The sequence below is a fragment of the Embiotoca jacksoni genome, unplaced genomic scaffold (assembly GCF_022577435.1).
Source record: "Embiotoca jacksoni isolate LCO1_2020_lvr unplaced genomic scaffold, fEmbJac1.0.p SCAF_3, whole genome shotgun sequence".
NCBI lineage: Eukaryota > Metazoa > Chordata > Actinopteri > Embiotocidae > Embiotoca > Embiotoca jacksoni.
In genome coordinates, this window is record NW_027185381.1 from 8,009,196 (window position 1) to 8,029,117 (window position 19,922).

Consider the following 19,922-nt stretch of genomic DNA (forward strand, 5'->3'; position numbering starts at 1 on the left):
GCCTTGACTCACTTCGCTCCCTATCTAATCTCTCATCTGTTCTGTGTGTGTGTGTGTGTGTGTGTGTGTGTGTGTGTGTGTGTGTGTGTGTGTGTGTGTGTGTGTGTGTGAGAGTGAATGAGAGAGAGGATAAATCAGTGTGTTCTTATTGATCATACCTGTTTTAACATGCAGCTTCAACAGAAGGCATTCCTTGTTTTCTTTCTTCCTCGTTCGCAGCAAACAGCAGCATCGGTGACATATTTACATCCAGAGTGCAGAATCTCTCTGAGCAGGTGTGTCGGCTTGACTCTCGGTGTCTGAGCTGCATTTAGACTCAGAGTGGAGACACAGAGAAAGCTGCCTGGTTTGCATGCAGCAGTCACAGCGTGTTACCTCCCAGGTCCTGCTGGTGTTTGTAGGAGATTCTACATCAGAACACAGAGAAACCAAAGACACAGAGGAGATTTTTATACTGTAATACTGAGAGCTGTTTTTCATTGATGAGTATTTTTTTCTGATTTTAAGGCAGCTTGTGACTTCAAATGTTCTTTATGAATTCAAATTGAATTCAGTTTATGTCCTCCTGACCTGGCAAGTCATTTTTTTGTTCTTTTTGGGGGACGAGTCCGAGACCTCTATGTCCAACGCTATTTTTGCAGTCTATTTGAGTCCTAGTGAAATGTAGTACACCAAAAATCACAGGCTATCCAACTGAATCTAGTCGTATTTTGCAGTATGAAGGCCAGCGTGCTTCTCTGGGTGTTCTGACGCACAGATTCTTTGCGCAGCGGAAGACACATCACATTGACTGAACGACAGAGAGATTTGGTGACGCTAATGATCAGCCCAGTTGCAATTCACAAAAGGAAGAAAAAGAAGAAGATAAGCTTCCAGCATTAAGAATAAGTATAACGTAAAGTGTTGCAGTCATTCTATGTTGCGCTAAATATCGCGATGGATTTGACCAAGAGGGTCAAAGTTTAAGGGTCATTTTTGATGACATAGTATGTCCTAATTGAATGCATACTGCATGCAACCATACATACTTTATAAGGCTAGCGTGTATTGAAAGTAAAAATAAAAAAAAGAGGATGCAATTTGGAATGATTCTCGTCTTTCTTTTCACAATGTCGGGCATCACGGCTTCCTCATTTTATTCAAACAAGAGAGTTAAGTGATCAGCTTTTTGCAGATATTATGTTTCTGTTGCCAATAGTCAAATTGTTTCTTCAATATTAGAGTCATTTACCAACTTAACTTCAGATTTGTACAATTTCAGATGTGCGTAGTAATTGTAACCCTTTTAAAATAACTTTTATTCAATGCCCTTTGAAGTGGACAGCAGAACTTTCCATCTCATGTATTTAACCAGGTCCCAGGCTTCAGGATGAAGAGGGCTCAGTGAAACTGAAAGGATTTTATTCAGAACTACGGAGGGGGAGTCAGACTTGGAGCTGTCAGGAGATGAGGTGGAGGAGGGCCAGATAGTAGAGGAGGAAGGTAGAAGCCCAAGAGGACATATCTGCTTTCGAGGAGCGTGAGCAGGGACTGAGTGAAGATAAACGAGCAACAAAGAGTAAGCTAGGGCTCTAAAGTTTATGATTTTATACTCAAAATAAAGCTTAATTGAATAAGAGGAGAACCAAAGTTCCCAGTCAGACGTTAACCAAGGATGTTGTGACTGCATGTTATGCACCTTAGGACCAACTGGAGCAAATACACACTGCAGTGAATAGAAAGTTGATACTGTGATACTGTATCCGTGATATTGATGGGGAATAGACACACACACACGCACACACACACACACGCACACACACACACACACACACACACACACACACACACACACACCCTCTAATTTTTCTACATGTCTTGATGGAGCAGAAACACTCAACCAGGGTGCAGTCAGTCAGGAAAGCCACCCAAGTGCCTGGAAAGAAATGTCACGTGGAAGAAGTTGTCAAAGTTTTCCAACAACTAGAACTGAGATATGAAGCTTCATTTTGTCCCTCATAATGCAACAGCTAAAATATTTGTCTTCTGATGCATGATTTTTAATTGGAAGACTTTTCCTGTGTTTAAATTCTCCCTTTGAGAGCCTCATTACTGTTCTGGAAAAATATTTCACATGGTAATTTTACAATCTCTGTTCCATTGCATTATTCACATGCCACTGAACGCTCATCGCAGCCTGTTCTGCAAGCTGACATTGTGACAAGACATTTATTTCATGCGTATCGTGGTAATTAAAATGGCCTTTCAACAGCTGTGCTCTGTGTGCAACAGAAGATGGTCTAGCAGGCTTTATGAAGGACTCTTATAAGATGAGGAATCTCTGCAGCAGCGGTGAGATACAGCTAAACAAGTGTGAGAGTCAGGATCATGTGGGCATGAAGATGACACATTAGTGGAAAAGATATTATGCAAATGTTCACCTTTCTCGTCACAGCCGTATGTTGCCGAGCCGTCAGCAGATGGTCTCAAAGCTAAAGTAGAAAATGGATATTATATCTGATGTATGTTGATAGTTTGGGAGTAAGACATTGCGATTTCAGGATTAGTTTTTTCTGTTTTCCTATTTTCTGCCTGCCTCAGTTTATTTTCATCCTCATCAAATCACATACCTTCCTACTCTATCTGACACCTGCTGAGATTTCTTGTGGTATGGCCACAGAAATTGGGAAGGAGAGAGGTTAACAAGACGTAAAGGTCGTGTGCCAGATTTTATTTTCCTCTGTTGAGGACACCATGCACGAATGCCACCTCAAGGAAGGAAAATGTTTCAGTGTTTGGCACCTGCAGTAGAAGACGAAATCCGTAGGTGTCTGATGGGGTCTTATTTCAAAGCTTCTGATGCTTTCAAAGCTTGATGAACACTGGGACTTGCATGCATTGGCTCCTTTGTGATCTATTTTTACCCATTACTCTGCCCTCTCTGGTCTGCTGGCAGGTGAGTTGTTGCGGAAACAAGTCACTTGTTGACCGAATCTGTTTATGTGTTTAAGAGCAAATGCAATAGCGTTAGTTTCAGAAAAATGTCTCCATTTGCTTTACAGATTCTTCCCTTCAGATTTTGCCTTTGTGTTCTCTTCTTGTGGTCAAAAGAAACTGAATCGTTTTCAGATCCAGTTTGCTGACTGACTGACTTCTAGACTAGTGATTCCCAACAGTAGATGTCCATAAACTTTACATTAAAGTAGACATTGCTTCTGGGTATGATAAGTGAGGCCAATGTGGAAATGCCTTAACATGAGTAGCACCACGGCCCGCTAGGGGTTGGCTCCAAAAAGGCTCGGCTCCACATTCAACTTCTCTCATGAAATACAAAGTCAACACATTTTTCTACAAGTCATTATGGTGTAATTTGCTGAAGCCCCTCCTTCTTATTAGTTTTCTGGCGATCAGTCTGAAAATAATCCCATCATTAATAAGATATCAGACTTCAACAAGTGATATGTTTGGGGATTTTTATTTTTTGATTGACAGGCTTGTGTTGCAGTCAGGTTTGCGTGGGCATAGTGCCTTCGGGTTCCCAATCAGATCGAGTCAGATTCACCGCTGGCTCCTCCCCAGTTTGTCCAAATACCGAAATGCCGAACTTGAAGTTTCTGAACTCCAGTTCACAAACCAGTGGGTGACGTCACAGTTGGTCGCTGCTTGAATTCGTCACATTACCTCCTTCTTCGGCCCTGGTTGTACGTACGTGTACTTTTCACGCCAAAGTGAGGCAAAACGTGACATTGGTACGGTATTTTCTAGTGGACTGACAGGTGTATTACTCAAACAGACTCACACTGTTTTACACTTGAGGATATATCTTTAGTTACCAGAAGCTAAGGAAAGATTAAACTGACAACAAAACACCTGAGTCAATAGGACTGTGAGGGTACATCAGCAAATTCAGATTGGGAACAACTGTGTTAAAAATTGCACCTTTACGACCAATCCAACGACTTCCTCACATCCAGTCATGCAATCAAATTAACAGACTTTACCAGGCTGCACAGTGTTGTCATGTTTTCTGGTGTGTTTCTGTTTCTGGCCAGTTGGACGTCATTGTTAGTATTCTGCTGCCTTAAGCTCACTGAGACAACAGACCACCCACGCTGCTTCTTCGTTACTTCCTAAATCTGTCTGAGGCATTGTCTTGCTCTCTCCCTCCCCACTCTTGATACCATCCTCTTCTTCTTCTAATCTTCCTCTGGAGCACCTCGACACTCGTATGTTTACCTTGAGCCGAGCAGAGCCGATCTTAATCATACTTGGCTGAGATAAGGGGGCGGTTCTTAACGCTTTCCCCTCTCCCAGAGATTCCCCATGCTTTGCTAATGGCACATCAGCAGCTGTCAGTGGGCCCTGCACTGCGTCAGCCACTTTAATTGGCCTGCATGGCTGTGGTCTGCAAAGCGCTCAGCAGAATTGACACACACACACACACACGCACACGCACACGCACACACACACACTCACACACACACGCACGCACGCACCCCGCAGCCCCCCTCCAGCCTTTCTGTATCATTAGTATAATGCTCCCATTTCCCCCAAGCTAGTGAGATATGGGGAGATTCCAACAAGAGTGGAAGGAGGGGGGGAGGAATGAGTCACGCACCAGCGACCATCTTTTCTCTTTCTTTTTTTTTTTTTTTCCGGAAGAAGAGCGTGGCGCAGGAAAACATTGTGTGTTGATACAGTGAATGGACAATCAGTGTGTTCATCCATAAGCCTTGCTCCGTAAGCACAGTTTGGAGGTTTGAGTCTTTCACATGCACAGTTAATAGAAGTGTTTTCAAAAGGGGCCCAAAATTCTGTTTCATGTTTCAGTCTGTATTTTATTTCAAATTACTGCACATGCTCACAGTTTTTTTTCTGTGTCAAACTATCAAGATAGTCAAGGTAGTTCCTTTAAAGGGGAAGTCCCTTTTATACATCAAAGTCTGATTAAAGGTAAAGTAAAGTACGACTGACAAAGTTTTATGGAACCTTTTGTGTATCGAGGTAGCTCCTTCAAGTGTTGATTGGGGTGCTTCAACTCTGACTAAGAGTTTTGAAATTGAATTAAAAAAATGTGGAGTTGTGGAGTCCGATATATCTTACCAAACAGTCAATGACAATTGCATTGTCGGTTTTGTAGTTGCCCGTTTTGATAGAAAAATGTGTCAAATAAAAAAGACAATATTTAATTTCCTGCTGCTTTGATTTGATCCCCATTTCTAGACGTTCTAGCACTGCAAAACCAATGTCGTCCTGCTGATGAGACGACCAGACAAGGAAACACTTTTAATTGGGTTAGATAAGTGACATGACACAAACACCATGATGTTCTCAAGGTTGGATGACCTCTGGTGGCCAACTATGTGTCCTCTTGAGCCTGAAGTCAACAGGTTTTCCTTCAAACCAATCATCTTCACTGAGGAGGTTTTCTCCTTCTCCCAATGCTAACCAGTGGATGGTATGTAAAACTGCTGACTGGGCAGCCCTGTGCAGAAGTGTTTCAATGTACCATGAACCCTGACATCTTCTGCAATCCAAGCATGTTATTGTGCATGCACCTGTCCTGTTCATGTATCTTGAAGCAGAAGGGAATGTCAGGAGTTATCAGGGTCCTGTGTTACATTTAATATGATGCCAAAAGCTGGTTAGTGCAGCCACATTTACTCTGATTTCAAAATGACAGTTGTTGCTGACATTATAAAAAAAGGTCAATCAAATTATACTTAGGAAAATTAGCTCATGTTATGGTTTCTAATGTTTATTTCCACTTGAACAGGATTACTTGTTTTTGCAGGCTGGCTGCAGCACCATGTCCTCGCCTCAAAGTGGGGATGTCTCAGGCTACCAACTGAGTGGTGAGTCGACTACACCTGATGTCACAGACTGTTTCTGCCGTGCTTACTTCATGTTTTGCATGAACATCTTTTTGTGGATGAACGATTGACATCTGTGCTTTTATCCACACTGCTGTAATTGTATGTTTCTATAGTGAGACCATGAGAGATGAAGCCGTTGTATCCGCTCTGAGGCCTTTCTGAACGCAGTCGGCTCACCTCTAGCCTCATTTGCTGCAGGAGGTCATTGATGTGACAAGACATTTTCACTTGCTCTATAATTGGCTTACTGCTTGTGTTCAAAAGTGGAGATAAACCTGTCAAAGCCTCCCACAGACACAATTCATCTTGAGAAAGCTGGCTCGGCTCAGGCTCCTAATCCCTCTCTAAAATGCAATGCATGAGATGCTCTAACATTTCATTCAGAGAGGCATTTCAATTTGTCTGTAAGATTTTGTCTGATTTTGTCTCCAACTATGTGAATCACATAAAACTTTATGTGTCCTGTCTCCAATAGTCACCACTCGCTATTAAATGACAAGGCCTGAAACAGTGGCTGACTGTGCTCAATGATTGTGAGCTTGTTAGGACTCCTACTGGGCTTGAAATAAAGAGACTCTGTCCTGGAGTTCTACCAATCTATGCACCAAGTGAGTAAACTCCCCCCGTCAGATGAAATGAAATGGGATTGTGTAAGGATTGTCTGTTTCAGTGGTGCGTAATCCGCCGGGCTGGGAGGTGGGGATCTACCTGGTGGGCTTCTTCGTGCTGCTGGGCGTGGCCGGGCTCAACATCTGGAAGTTGTGGAAATCTGGAACTTTCCCCGCGCCATCGCCCTTCCCCAACTTTGACTATCGATATCTGCAAGAAAAATATGGAACCTCCTTCTCAGAAGTCCGACAAAAAGTACATTTACACTCTCAGACATGTAAAATATAATATCAAGTTTTTTTCCTTGATGGATGATTCATTTTATCATGATGTGGGTGTAATTTAAAGTTTTGGCCGTAGTTATGATCAGTGTTGGAAAGGTTACTTTTGAAATGGAATACGTTACCAATCCTGCTAAAAATATAATTAATAATGTAACTATTCTAATCGCTTCATTAGAATAATTATACTTATTACATTTTGTGATTACTTTTCTAATAACTCTCTTAAACTTAGCGATAAGGTTGAAAAATAAATAAATGCAAAGTAGTTAGTTTAACCAACAGTAGGCAACACTGTCAAAGATAAAGTGTCAAACTTTTATCAAAAGCTCTTCAATATAACTTGAATTAAGGTTGAACTGTTTTGATTTTAAAGCACGACAACAAAACAAATTCCAAGTATTCTAGATCACAACTGACTGCACGAAGGGAAAACGTTCCCAGAACCTTAAACCAAGTCTGCTTTCAGGTCAACTCCATTCTGAGTGAAGTATCAACTTGGCTGAGTACTTTTCACAGGTTTTCATCACTTGGTCCTGAATGACTTGTTTAAAATATATGTAACAAATGTAACTAGTTATGCCCAACTCTGGCTATGATGACAACACATGTAGTGACTAGCTGGTGAACATAGTGTGGAGCATTCAGCCTCAAGAGTTGGTAGAGACCAAAAGCAGAGCTAAAAGACTTCAAACTTGGACTTCAAATGAATGTCAATGTTGCTCCCTTTTGCCAACAAGTTTACCATTTCAAGTTACAAGTTGATGTCAGTTTTTTGTTCATAATTTGTTTCCGCTGCCCTAAGGGGAGAAAGATGTTCTTGTAGGTTTAATGTTATTGCCATTACAGCTCACGGTGCAGCACAGACATGAACACGTTCAAACACAGCATCATATCAGTAATATTGAAGACTGGAGACTGTTGTCGTAATGAATGTTTTAAGGGAAGAATCAAGTTTGCGAGACTATTAACTTTTAAGATACATGACACATTTCTTGCCTTTTGGATAAAATAACTATTTGGAGAAGGAGCTGAAAGTAATAGCCAACAAAAAAATACTTTGAGGCGTTTGTTGTTTTGTCATGAAATGGTCTTATGACTGTCAATGTAAGAAATCTTTTTGATTATACTGAAATAATCTGAGCTCCTACTATTTTTTTGAAGCAGGTGGTTTCTTATTTTTTCATTTCTGAGCCATTAAAAGGTTTATCGTCCCTCTTTTGTCTCCTCCCTGAAGAGAGTGGCGGCCAACAACCATCGGCGAACCTCCACCACCTCCAGCCGCAAACCCAGCCTGGCCCTGGGCGACACCCCGGACGGCTTCAGGGACCTGGGCCACCTGGAGCTGATGAGCAAAGAGCTGGACCCGACCGGCATTGCTCAGCTCAACCGCTCCATCTCTACCGACTCACTCAGCTCCATCTCCTCCATCGCCAACAACTTCGGCCATGACTTCACGGTCGGCCAGCTGGAGGTGACCCTGGAGTTTGAGCCGTCCAGGCAGCCGGGCCAGGGGACGGGACTGCTCAACATCACCCTGCACCAGGGCAAAGACCTGCTGGAGAGAGAGGAGGGGGACTTCCCCGGCTGCTTCATCAGAGTGTCGCTGGGGCCAGAGGAGTTTAATGTGGGAGTCACGAGGGTAAGGAAGCTTCTGTGTTCTAGTAGTCCATGACTCCCGATGAAATGAAGCAAAAACACTGAAATGTGGTCCAAAAATTTGATCCTCCTCAGCACGAGGATTTTTTTTTTTAGGACTTTTAAGTTTAGACTGGCGTGTGGGCTGAACCTGGTGTAAAATTAGAGCTGAAGTTATGCAGAGTGAATAGATGACTCAAAAGTCCCACTTGAGTTTCTGTCCACTATTTGCACCATGAAGCCAAGTTCTTATGAGTGGCTCCCCATTTAACTTTTCTCATTTACGCTTACAAGGCCACAGATGCGCCTGCATGCAGGTGATACATTTATTGCACCCGTACATAAGTACTGTCAGCAAAATGGTATCAAAAGTAAAAGTAGTTATTACGCAAAATGACCCAATATTGCTCATTGATGTACATGTAAGTTATTTCACACAATCAAATGGAAATCCATTTATACCTTTTATATGATTTTCTGGATTTTTTTTAAATTTTTGTATATATATATTCTGTCTCTAACTGTTAAATTAAACTTACCATTACAATTATAGACCGTTCATTTCTTTGTCAGTGGGCAAACTTACAAAATCGGTAAGGGATCATATAATTATTTCCTTCACTGTACATGTCACATCACTAATGACAGGACTTCAGATTTTAATTGGATTTCTTTTATCATTAATTGAAACATTATTTTTGCTGATGGCTAATTGTCAGTTTTTCTTTTTATATTGTTTCTGGGAGAGCTCGGGTTTCTTTTGGGTTAACAGTTTCCTCTGGTATTTGAACACTGATATTTGTCATGTTCAGCATCTCACTTTAATGTCTTACACTCTCTAATTAGCAATTAACGCAAAACACATCTGAGGGTGAGGGGGATTTCTTTAGTTTTGCAGGTGAATCTTCTATTCACCTGCTCCCACTCTGCTCAGCAAGGGGAGAAAGCAGGTGAGACGGGAGTCACAGCAGAGACAGCAGATAAACAGGGCAAAATGAATGAAACGAGCAAAACCAGGACGAACTGTTTAGACATTTCAGTCTGGATGAAAGTGTTGGACAGACTATCATCTCCAGAGCATGAGGCGGCTGTGACACAGATAGAGCAGGTTGGCGGTTCAAGTCCCGGTTTCTCCCGTCTGCATGCCAAAGTGTCCTTGTAAAAGACACTGAACCCAGCCAGTCACCTTGCATGGCAGCTCATTGGTGTGTGAGTCTGTGTTTTAATCGGTGAATCAGAGGCAAAAATGATAAAGCTCTTTGTAGACCGCCAAGATAAAAAGGTGCAATATAAATGCAGAACATTTCGAGTTGGTCAGCTATCATCGCAAAAAAGGATCTTTATATGACCAGTGTGGGAAATCTTTACATTGATTGTTTGTCACACCAGCAGCCCAAAACTCAAATGTTTACAGTATGCAATGATTCAAAAAATAAAATCCATACATTACATTAAATAGCATATCAAATGACCTATCAATCAAGGCACGAAGGCATGTGCAAACATGGCGGTGCTTATGTTATTGTAATGCCGTGCACATTTTTTTAGGTTTTCAATCTGAGATGAGGGAGTTCCGCATTGGCTGGCAGTTCGGTGAAAACGAGAGACGGTGGGCTTTGAACATAACTGCTTCTCGACTGCTAATGGAGCAGAGATTCAGGACTGAAGGGGAAAAATGAAAAAAGAGCTTCTTAATTAGCAGTTGATTCTTGACAAGTGAATGTGGGCAAAGGACGAAAGATAAAAGTGGCTCCTGACTTCGGGGAAGAGGAGCAACGTCGTGGCCGTCTGAAGCTTTCTCGCTCAGGGGGCAGTTTTGGCCCGCTTGAAATGTGTTTAAGATTGTAACCCCGGCTGAATTCTAGACTGAGACAGTGATGCGTCCCACGGTGGTGAGAAGCTCGATCCTGCAGCTTGACGAGCTCGTTCCTTCCCTGTCGGAGGGGAAGAGCCCATTTCATTTTCTTGAGTGGTCAGTCCCCTGGGAGCCGGAGGCGGGAAGGTGGATTTCCCATCAGTCATGAAGAGGTGATTGACTTTCAGTTCACTCAGGGTGTAACCTGTAACCTGGGTTTACCTGCACTGCAGGTTATAATAGTGATGATCTGTGACATCATGCACGTTTTACGATGAGATCCTCAACAATCCTCATGATGAGATTTTATTATTGCCCACAATATAACAAAAGTGAGCGTAGATTACATTATATGGTTAGATGATATATGATATATGTTTAGTATAGAGCATCAGAGTCATGCCCCACAATCCTTTTAACGTTTCTGTGGTTTCAAAAACAGTTGTGCAGATCAGTGAACGAGATAATGTGATCAAGTGCATTGATTTTTATTTTCTCAGTATAATTTTCCAAATTAGTAATTAGTTGTAATTATTATTGTTAACATTATTGTTTTTGCAAAAACAATTTCTCAGTGAATGTCAGAAAATAGACAGCATCATGATTTATATCACAAATATTGTGATAAAGGATTTGGTCTGTATGGACTTTTACAAAAGACAAGATAAAAATATATATATATATATCAAATACAATATTTATAGTAACTGACTTACATTTATTTGCAATGTTTCTTAATGTATATTTTCCTGTTTGCTCTTTTTATTTCAGCTTTCAAAATTGCTTCTTTTTGAAATCTTAATCATTTGTTTTTTATTCCACTTGTGGCCCGTGTGAAGCATCATTGTTCGTTTTCCTTTGAAAACAATTCCATAAAGTGCTTGACTCTAATATGAAGCCATCATTTTGCCCTTAAAAACAACAAGGCTGCATTCCTCCATCTGCTACACCTGCCACTTGCCTTCTGCTCTTCGCTCAGCGTTGCCAGAAAATTCACAAATTCCTGCCTGGCACCGAGTCATCGCTCCGTCGTGTGTCTGTGGTTTTCACAGGCTGTCAGGGGACGACACTCCTCTCTCCTTCCGTGTTTTTGTTTTGTATTGTCCAGGCCGGCTGTAATAATAACCGAAGCAGCCACTGATGCGGCAGCTTTAGTGGCTCCCTCTTTAATGTCGAGGAAGACCAAGAAAAATGCTGACATCAGCTCCACTTGCCCTCACGGTCAAGCAGGCTTCTCTCTTCCTCTCCGCTTTTTCCTCGCTCATTTTCTTCTACAGCATCTCTTCTCTGTTGCAGCTTTTGTTTGGCCCGTCTATCACTCCTCTTCCTCCCAGAGCCTCTCTTTTTGCTGGCTCATTTTCACCCCTTTTATTTGCTGCCGCTGCTTCTTGCCTTTGTCTCTCTTTTTATTGCCTTATTTCCCCCCCACACACATTGTTATCCCTCAAGTGAGAAGCCCAACAACACAGACTCTCACTGTGGATGGAGGGAAGGCCGTCAGACAGAAGCCACCTGTTCTTTTGTGCTTTATACCTCCATGTACATTTTGTACGCAGCAGCGGGAGCATAGGGCCTTTTCCAGATTCTGTAAGTGTCAGGTTTATGATTATGATCCTATTCAGCTGGATGATGAGGCACAATCCAAGGTCGGCCTCTCAAGCTGATTTGCAGACCCTGTGCTCTGAATAAACAACTCTCTTCATGGTACAGTGAGTTGTTGTTTCACTATTTATCAACAGCAACTCCTGCCGACTGGTACATGCTTTTTTTTTTTCGTATTATTTTAGCCTGCTTTATTCAAGCTAGAGTGTTTATTTCAGATATATTTAGCAAGAACATACACTGGTGTGAAAAAGAGCTATTATTAAATCTCCTCTTCACTTTACTAGTTGCCTGGTAACTTCTGACCACACTGGTTCCCACCTGCGCTTCAAGATGTAATGACTTGAAATTAATATTGAAACTGAAGCGGTGGCAGCCGAGTCGCTCACTTTGATCTGAAGTAGTCCTGCTGCTCTGCTCCTCAGTAGTACTCATATCAGACTGTATTTTTCATTAAAAAAAAAAAAAAAAAAAAAAAAAAAAAAAGCTGCTTTGCCTTTCAAGAAGAGAAAGTGAATAGTGAATGGTAACTTTTTCTACTTGGTTTTGTGGCTGGTAGATAGAAATATGTTCTTATTCATGACCTGCTGATGCTGCTCGTGTTTTTTTCAGGATGATTTAAGTGAAAACATCTTGTAGCAGAAGAGTGGCGGTTGAGGTAGATGACATCCGCTATGACCTTGTGATTTTAATACACTTTATATTCCCAAACAAATGCAAACACCAGGAGTTTGTCAGAAATCTTTGAGAAAGCAAGTGTCCTCAACATAATGTACTCTGATGAATATGCTTTGCATGTTTGCTTTGTTGTTTCTCCTGACGTTCAGGTTTCTGCCTTCACCGTCCTCGCTTTTTAAAACGTTGACGTGTCGGTCAAACATCTCGTATTCTGCTTCTCACAGGTCCAGAGGAATGCGTTCACCGTGATCTTTGATGAACGCTTCTCCGTCCCCATGCACTCCTCCTCCCTGGACGAGTTCAGCCTGCGCTTTGCCGCTTTTGGTATCGATGCTGATGAAAGAAACATCAGTGCAGGCGTGGCAGAGCTCAAGCTGTCAGACCTGGACCTGACCGTCAGACCGTTCAACGCCTGGCTCTACCTGCAAGATGTCAATAAGGTATGTTGGGAAAAGGTATTGTGTAATCGATTACAATTACGTACCACGGCAGAAAAATAATACAAATAATAAATTACTGTTTTGGAGTTTTAGCTAATTTCCAATCTAATATATGGTATATTGCCTCCTACTGTAAACTGAAGCTCTAAATTGTGACTGTTGTTAGGTGTGAGAAAGCACGGTGGTGACTGAGACCCCCTGCTGGACATTAAACAAAACTACATGTCAGGCTCACTAAACAAGAATAGAAAGTTGAGTTGGTGGATTACTTCCAACATATGCTGGTGATTTACTGATAAAAGATGTTATTTGTACTGCAGTTAATTATAATAAAAACAGACTGACCGGCCTCCTGCCTCTACAGGCGATGTTTCTGATTGACTGGCAGCTGTGAAATTGCACATCAGAGTTGCACTCGAATTTAATAATCGTTGTAAATCATGGCACCGATTGGATGGCAACAATACTGATCTGTTATGTTACTTTAACAGTAAATGCTCACAACTAAATTCCTTGACCTTAACCAATGTAAAGGACAAATGATTTGAATAATCTGTGAAACAGTGCACTGGAGTGTGCCCTGGTAAAGAGAGGAATGGATTCAGCAGAAGAAATACGTCCTTTGTCCCCAACTGTGCATGTCTTTATCTTTATTTACAGTTGACTATCATAAAACTTAAAGGGGCAGTGTGTAAGATTTAGTGGCATCGAGTGGTGAGGTTACAGGTTGGAGCCAGCTGAACACCCTCGCCTCGCCCTCCCCTCCCAAGTGTGTAAGAGATTCTGCTGTGGCCACAAAACTCCTGAAAAACACAAACGGCCTTCTCAAGAGCCAAGCATTTGGTTTGTGCATTGTCGGCTACTGTAGAAACATGGCTCCTTGAAAGAATATGTAGTTAGGAAGGGCTCATTCTAAACTAATGAAAATAGAACGATTCTTAGCTTCAGGTGACTGTACAGTAATGGAATTTGAATTCTGCCAATGGGTCCTCCTAAATCCTGCACACTGGCCCTTAAAAACAAACAAACAAAGAACACGTAAAAGCTATTTGGGAGCAAAGGAAAGAGGTCATGATTTAAATCGTCATCATAACTCTATTGCTCTCAACAAAATTAACCTAATGCTTCTTGGAGTGACTTGACGATTACAGAATTATCTTGTTATAGATCAAAAGGGTCCATAAAAATTCAAATTCAGGAATAAAATCTTTCTTGTGCAAAGATTTGTAGAAGTGAAAATGTACGTTTCTAGTAGAATGTCTTTATTATATTTACCTACAAGTCTGCCTACAGTATAAAATTCAATTTCTTAATTTGTATCCTGCTTTAATATTTACAGTTTTCATTTTGTGACTGCTTTCATTTAATTAAAGTGTCTAAATATCTATGAGCAGCATATTGCCTAAAACTTTAATTAAATGCAGTGCCCAAGGCAGCAGAAGGATCTCTGATGGCCACACTCCTGCCAACACATTATAAAGAGTTATTTTTGTCGAGACATCACCCAACCTGACACCTACACTGTAAAAAGCAACTTTTTATTTAAAAAAAGGTTACAAAAGGACTCTCTTAATTCAGCAGAAACCAAGTGTCTTGAACACTTCAAACTTGTTTGTGTGTGCATAAGAACTAAGACCAAAATATATAAACAAACCCAGAATTGGAAGCTTCTTGAAATACTCATGGTTGAGGCCGTAGATTAGTCTTATCAACAGCATACATGCGTTGGTTTGGTTTCCACACCCTCTCAGCACTTGGTTACCCTCCATCACAATCAACACATCTGCTAGGTCCTCTTAGGTCATAGAATGATGAGCCACAAGCAGCTTCATGGTTTGGTCAGTGTGGCCCTCACTTACGTCCTCCATATTATAAAAGAGGGAAAAAAGAAGCATAAGCATTTTTTTATTTAGACACATTAACAACATGCTCTTCCAATACAATTCAGTTTTCTTTGTCAAACAATTCAACACTAGCAGGGTTTTTTGTATAAATCAGCATTTCAATACAAACAGGTGATAAATAAAAAGCAAAACCTAAATGCTTGACCCCAATATCATTTGCAATCGGGTAGCACACCCATAATATTCCTCAATTTAGGGTCCTCGGTCTGTGTTCAGTTCAAGTACCTGTTCTTGTATCTTTTGTGAAATCTGGGATACGTGAAGGCTTCTCATGCTCTTCAGTCCAGCTATGGAGGAAAAATAAAGTCAGAAACAAGACATTTCAAAAGTGCTTAAGCATTTATATTTAGGCCAGACATGAAATTGTTGTCGTTTGTAATTTTGTAATTATTTTTCTTTACAAAGATAATAATGTTCGGTTTTGTTTTACACTGTCAGACAGATATTACTTTAATTAAATGTTTATTATTGAGGTCGTAGTTAGCAATGTTATTGAACTAGACTGCATTATCTTTAGGTTTTTAATTTATATTATTTAATATTTGAATTATCAGGCTAATAATAAGCATAAGGCTAACCTCAGGTTAATTTCAGGTATGTACATCACTTTTTTGTTTCTTAAGTTGCAGTGTGTTGCTCTAATGAAGTGAGGCTTGGCGCTTGAATGCTGACGCATGTGCACGTTGCAGTGCAGGGCTGATATCTGGGGGTACATTTTATCTTCTTTTTTTATGTAGCAGTTTTTACTGTTAACAAGTAGGTAGTGAAGGTAGAATTTACACATTATTATAGATTTCACTTAATTTCTTCCACTCTCGGGTTTGTCTCCACAGGCTGTGGATGCAGTCGGGGAGATCTTGTTGTCTCTCAGCTACTTGCCGACAGCGGAGCGCCTCACTGTGGTTGTTGCCAAGTGCAAGAACCTGGTGTGGACCAACAGCAAGAACACCGCAGGTCAGCGACTTGCATTTGTTTGCCGTGTGATAAAAGTGATCGACCATAGTGTGTTTGTGTGTGTGTGTTTGTATGTGTGTGTGTGTGTGTGTGTGTGTGTGTGTGTTTTCTTTTTGTGTGAATCGTTCACTGCATTGCATGATTACATCCGTCTCTCTCTCCCATTAAATCTGTAAAGTTTCCAAAATGACTCACATCTTCTTACTGAACACAATATCTACATGTCTCAGTAATAAAAGAGTTTTAATGTCAACTCCCAGAAGGTTCATTTGTCTTCATCCAGAAAGGCAAATGGGGCTTAAATGACAAGTCACGCTAGCATTCGACTGATAAAGGTCTCCCACTGAAACACTGTCATTATCATCTACAGAGCTAATTATGTGTACAGGATTGTGCGTCTAATTGATTACTCTCTAATAAGGAATGTATTGCATCCTCAGTGAACTCAATAAACTCAGTGAGGGGCTGTGTATGTTTGCGTATGTGTAGTTTGGGTTTTAGAAGGCCTGAAATGCGGTTGTAATCTCGTTCACTCCTTCTCATCATCAGATCCGTTTGTTAAAGTGTATCTCCTGCAAGATGGCAGGAAGATCAGCAAGAAGAAGACTTCCACCAAAAGGGACGACACAAACCCCATCTTCAATGAAGCCATGATCTTCTCTGTGCCGTCCATCGTCCTGCAGGTGACGTTTCAGACTCGGGCCGTGACTTTTCCTGAATGAGGAAATGATGAACTTTATTATTCTGTAAGGACGATTAATGTCAAAGAAAAATATGTAAAATATAAAACATAGCAAAAAAAAAGAAACCAGCATTTCTACAATACAATGTATTTGCCATGAACGTGGCAAATAGCAAGCTACTCAGGTATTATTCTATTGTGCAACATGTTGTAAATTTATTGTGTTAAATAAAAGTTCAATACTCTGTAGCAATATATTGAAACAAATATTAATCTGGATACAAAAGGCTACAGAACTAGTGAGGCTCTGCTAAATGCTAACATTAGCATGCTCACAAGGGCAATGTTAACCTGCTCACTTGTACTGTTTATACTGTTATGACTGCTTGTAGGATCGTATAACATGAAGCTGATGGTGTTTTGAGTATTTGGTATATTCGGCCCATTACAGCCAACTCACCTCGCAACCAAAGGTTTCCGTGATTCCCAATCAAAAAGTCCAGTTACATCAGTAAAATTCTGAATTCTGTGACCAAAACTAACAAAACTGTAAGAACAAATTAGTTTGCAAACCAAGTAATTTAATCTCAGTTCATTTATTTTTACTTACAAACTTGATTTTTTTTTTTATTGCAGTGTGAGAATCATTGCTCTCAGAACTGTTTGGGTTTTTTTGCTCTCATGATTAAGACAGAAAAATACCTTCATATTTGGTCATGAGCCAAAGTATCAGGTTTTGAACTGTTGACAGTGCTAGAGGAAAAATATTAAAGAGATCACCAAAGTTACAAATCATCCCTAGAGAAGTATGAATGTGTGTATCAAATGGTGACAAAGTTCAAATGCAAAAAGCAATAAAAGTTGCAAATGTTAACACACATTTATTTAACCCTCGTGTTGTCCTTGGGTCAAAATGACCCGCAGCTGTGTTCAACCAAGTTCTATTTTATTTTCATATGTTTTGGGATCATTGGTGACAAGGAGGCTGTGAGGGTTTCTTTAAAGAATGATGACCAATGATCCCAAAAAATATAGAAATAAAATAGAACTTAATTGAACACAGCTGTGGGTAATTTTGACCCAAGGACAACATGAGGGTTAACTGATTACATAAAGATTAGGGTAAACCAAGCTGTCCAAAAGTCGCAGAGTCATACTTACATAACAAGGTGTGTAACCGTGTTGTGCTGTTTGCAGGAGCTCTCTCTGAGGATAACGGTGGCGGAGGCCACAGACGACGGCCGGGGCGAGAACCTAGGTCATGTGATCATCGGCCCCGAGGCCAGCGGGATGGGGATCACCCACTGGAACCAGATGCTGGCCACTCTGAGGAAGCCTGTATCCATGTGGCACCCCCTGCGCAGGATCTAGTCCTCCCAGCACACGCACACACCACCCGACCAGTTTAAAGTCAAACTCTCACTTCTTCACAATCCTTTGAACTCCCACCTTGTTTGGGGCCAGATCTGTTACATCGTTTTACCAGGATAGAGTTCACATTGTGACCCACAGTGTCACTCTGCTGATGAGTAACAAATTAAATATACTCCTCATCTCTTATATATGAGGTAGGTGTCTGAAAATCCAGTATTTGACTTTGAGGTGGGTGGATAGTTGATCTCTGGATAAATACCATCTTTATTATTCAGCTTCACCCTGTGTCGGTTTATAAGCAAATTAGAAATTATCCACTGACAGTAACTTGTTAGCTTTAATTGGTGTGCATCCTTCATCCTTACATTGAGAGAGAAAACCCGATTCTCTATTCAAGGGATTTTAAAGGGGACATGAATATGTGAATGTTTCTTTCCCTTTTTAGTTTTAGTTTGGACTTTGAAGGGAGTTTTAATTCAAGAAAAAGAGCCCAGCTTTGGCGGGCGCAACCCCTCCCTCTGCATGGTGCCTACTCTGGTTGTAGCCTATTATAGCTGTCTAGAGAACGATCGACTGGACGGCGGGGTGAAATCGCTTCTCTTTCAGGAAAACACTCATTTGTCACTGATTGCGCCTACTTGATTGATTTCATAGTGAGTGTTTTAGAACCCGGTTGAGTTCGCTCTGTTGGATTTGCCTGTGTAATTTGTTAACAGTGAGATTGATAAAAAAAAATTTAAAAAAATCATGGTTTTGGTATGTTCAGTATTTATTGTGCTTTTGAAAAAAATCCAGGTACTCTTATCCAGGTGAAATAATTGTAATTTGTAGCAGTTGTTACAGGGTGGCCAAATCCGATGTAATCAGCATATAAATATGATGTTACATTGTTCTATTTTTACCACGATTGCTGCAATACTACTTGCATAAGCATATTTGAGAGTGTAAATAGTGTAATTCAACATTCTCCGACATTTTTTCCTCTAAATTCTGGGTACAAATATTTTTCATAGTATGACTATTAATAAACATCAAACTCCATTTATACAGCACTATATCTAACACCAGTGTCATTGCTGATCAATGAACTATTATTAAAACACCTCTGGGAATTTAACTTGTGATGTAAAGTATACTAACCCCTTTAAATGGGTTTACAGTTTCTTTTATGTTCGAGGAAACACCTTGATATTCTGTGTTTATCTTGTCACTTGTCGCACTCATTTTGGCTTTTATTGTGAAGCTACCTGCCAACTTCTGGAGAGCACTGAGGCCTTTTCTGCTCGAATCCAACTGGAGACACAGTGCAGGTCAAAGGCTGAAAAGTTAAAATGAAGACATGTGACAAGAGTCTTGTTAAAGTCAGAATGTCAAAGTGGCTTTTATCTGTCTAAGCTTTTCTCTACAACATTGTGGAGCAGTGCTGTTTTGTTGTAACTTTTGAATGTGAATTATCATGTGAAATACCTGCTAAAAGCATATTCAGCCTTATATGCATTGTTGTGATCTTTGTGTTTTTTTCCAATCAGAACCTGCTGCAAATTTTCAGTCAAGTTCTGACCGCATTTCTCACTTCACTTTGAAAATCAATCCAAAAATAACACACCTGTGGTCATCTAATAGACAATATTTCCTACTGTGCCAAATAATGAAGCAATATTTTCATTTACAGTCAGCATTTGCATTTGATTCAACAAAGCTGTAGCCTACATTCAACCATGCATGAAGTTATTTAGCACTTGATGTGAATGTGCCTCAAGAATCCAGTGTATTGTGTGAATGCTGTTTGAAATAAAAAGCAATTCAACAGTAATAGACTGACAATGTGTTCATTTTGTTGGGATGAAGGGAAATTGCAAGAGTCAAAGATAAGGAAAAACAGATGGGTGAGACCCGGCCTTTGTTTTTGAGTACAACAATAATAATTTCTGATTGTTGCTAAAAGTTTTGGGAGAAGCTTTTGTGCAGGTTGCTGCTTACACAGCAGCTGTATGTAATGCCAAGGTAACTGAAGATAGATGTGTTCATTTTTAGTTAAACATCAAAGTAC

General features: G+C 40.6%; 1 protein-coding gene across 2 annotated transcripts in view; it reads left to right on the forward strand.

Annotated features, from left to right (window-relative positions):
• The window catches only part of syt12 (synaptotagmin XII), a 28,496-nt gene extending 8,811 nt beyond the window's left edge, over positions 1-19,685 (forward strand). The window contains exons 2-8 of one of the 2 annotated variants that reach the window (XM_069162104.1): positions 5,774-5,834; positions 6,511-6,719; positions 7,983-8,387; positions 12,743-12,958; positions 15,696-15,816; positions 16,366-16,499; positions 17,696-19,685. In XM_069162104.1, the coding sequence (XP_069018205.1) occupies positions 5,789-5,834; positions 6,511-6,719; positions 7,983-8,387; positions 12,743-12,958; positions 15,696-15,816; positions 16,366-16,499; positions 17,696-17,869 (1,305 nt within the window). In that variant the 5' untranslated portion in view covers positions 5,774-5,788 and the 3' untranslated portion in view covers positions 17,870-19,685. The remainder of the gene's footprint in view (positions 1-5,773; positions 5,835-6,510; positions 6,720-7,982; positions 8,388-12,742; positions 12,959-15,695; positions 15,817-16,365; positions 16,500-17,695) is intronic. The other variant, XM_069162105.1, reaches the window with a different exon arrangement.
• The last annotated feature ends 237 nt before the right edge of the window (positions 19,686-19,922 follow it).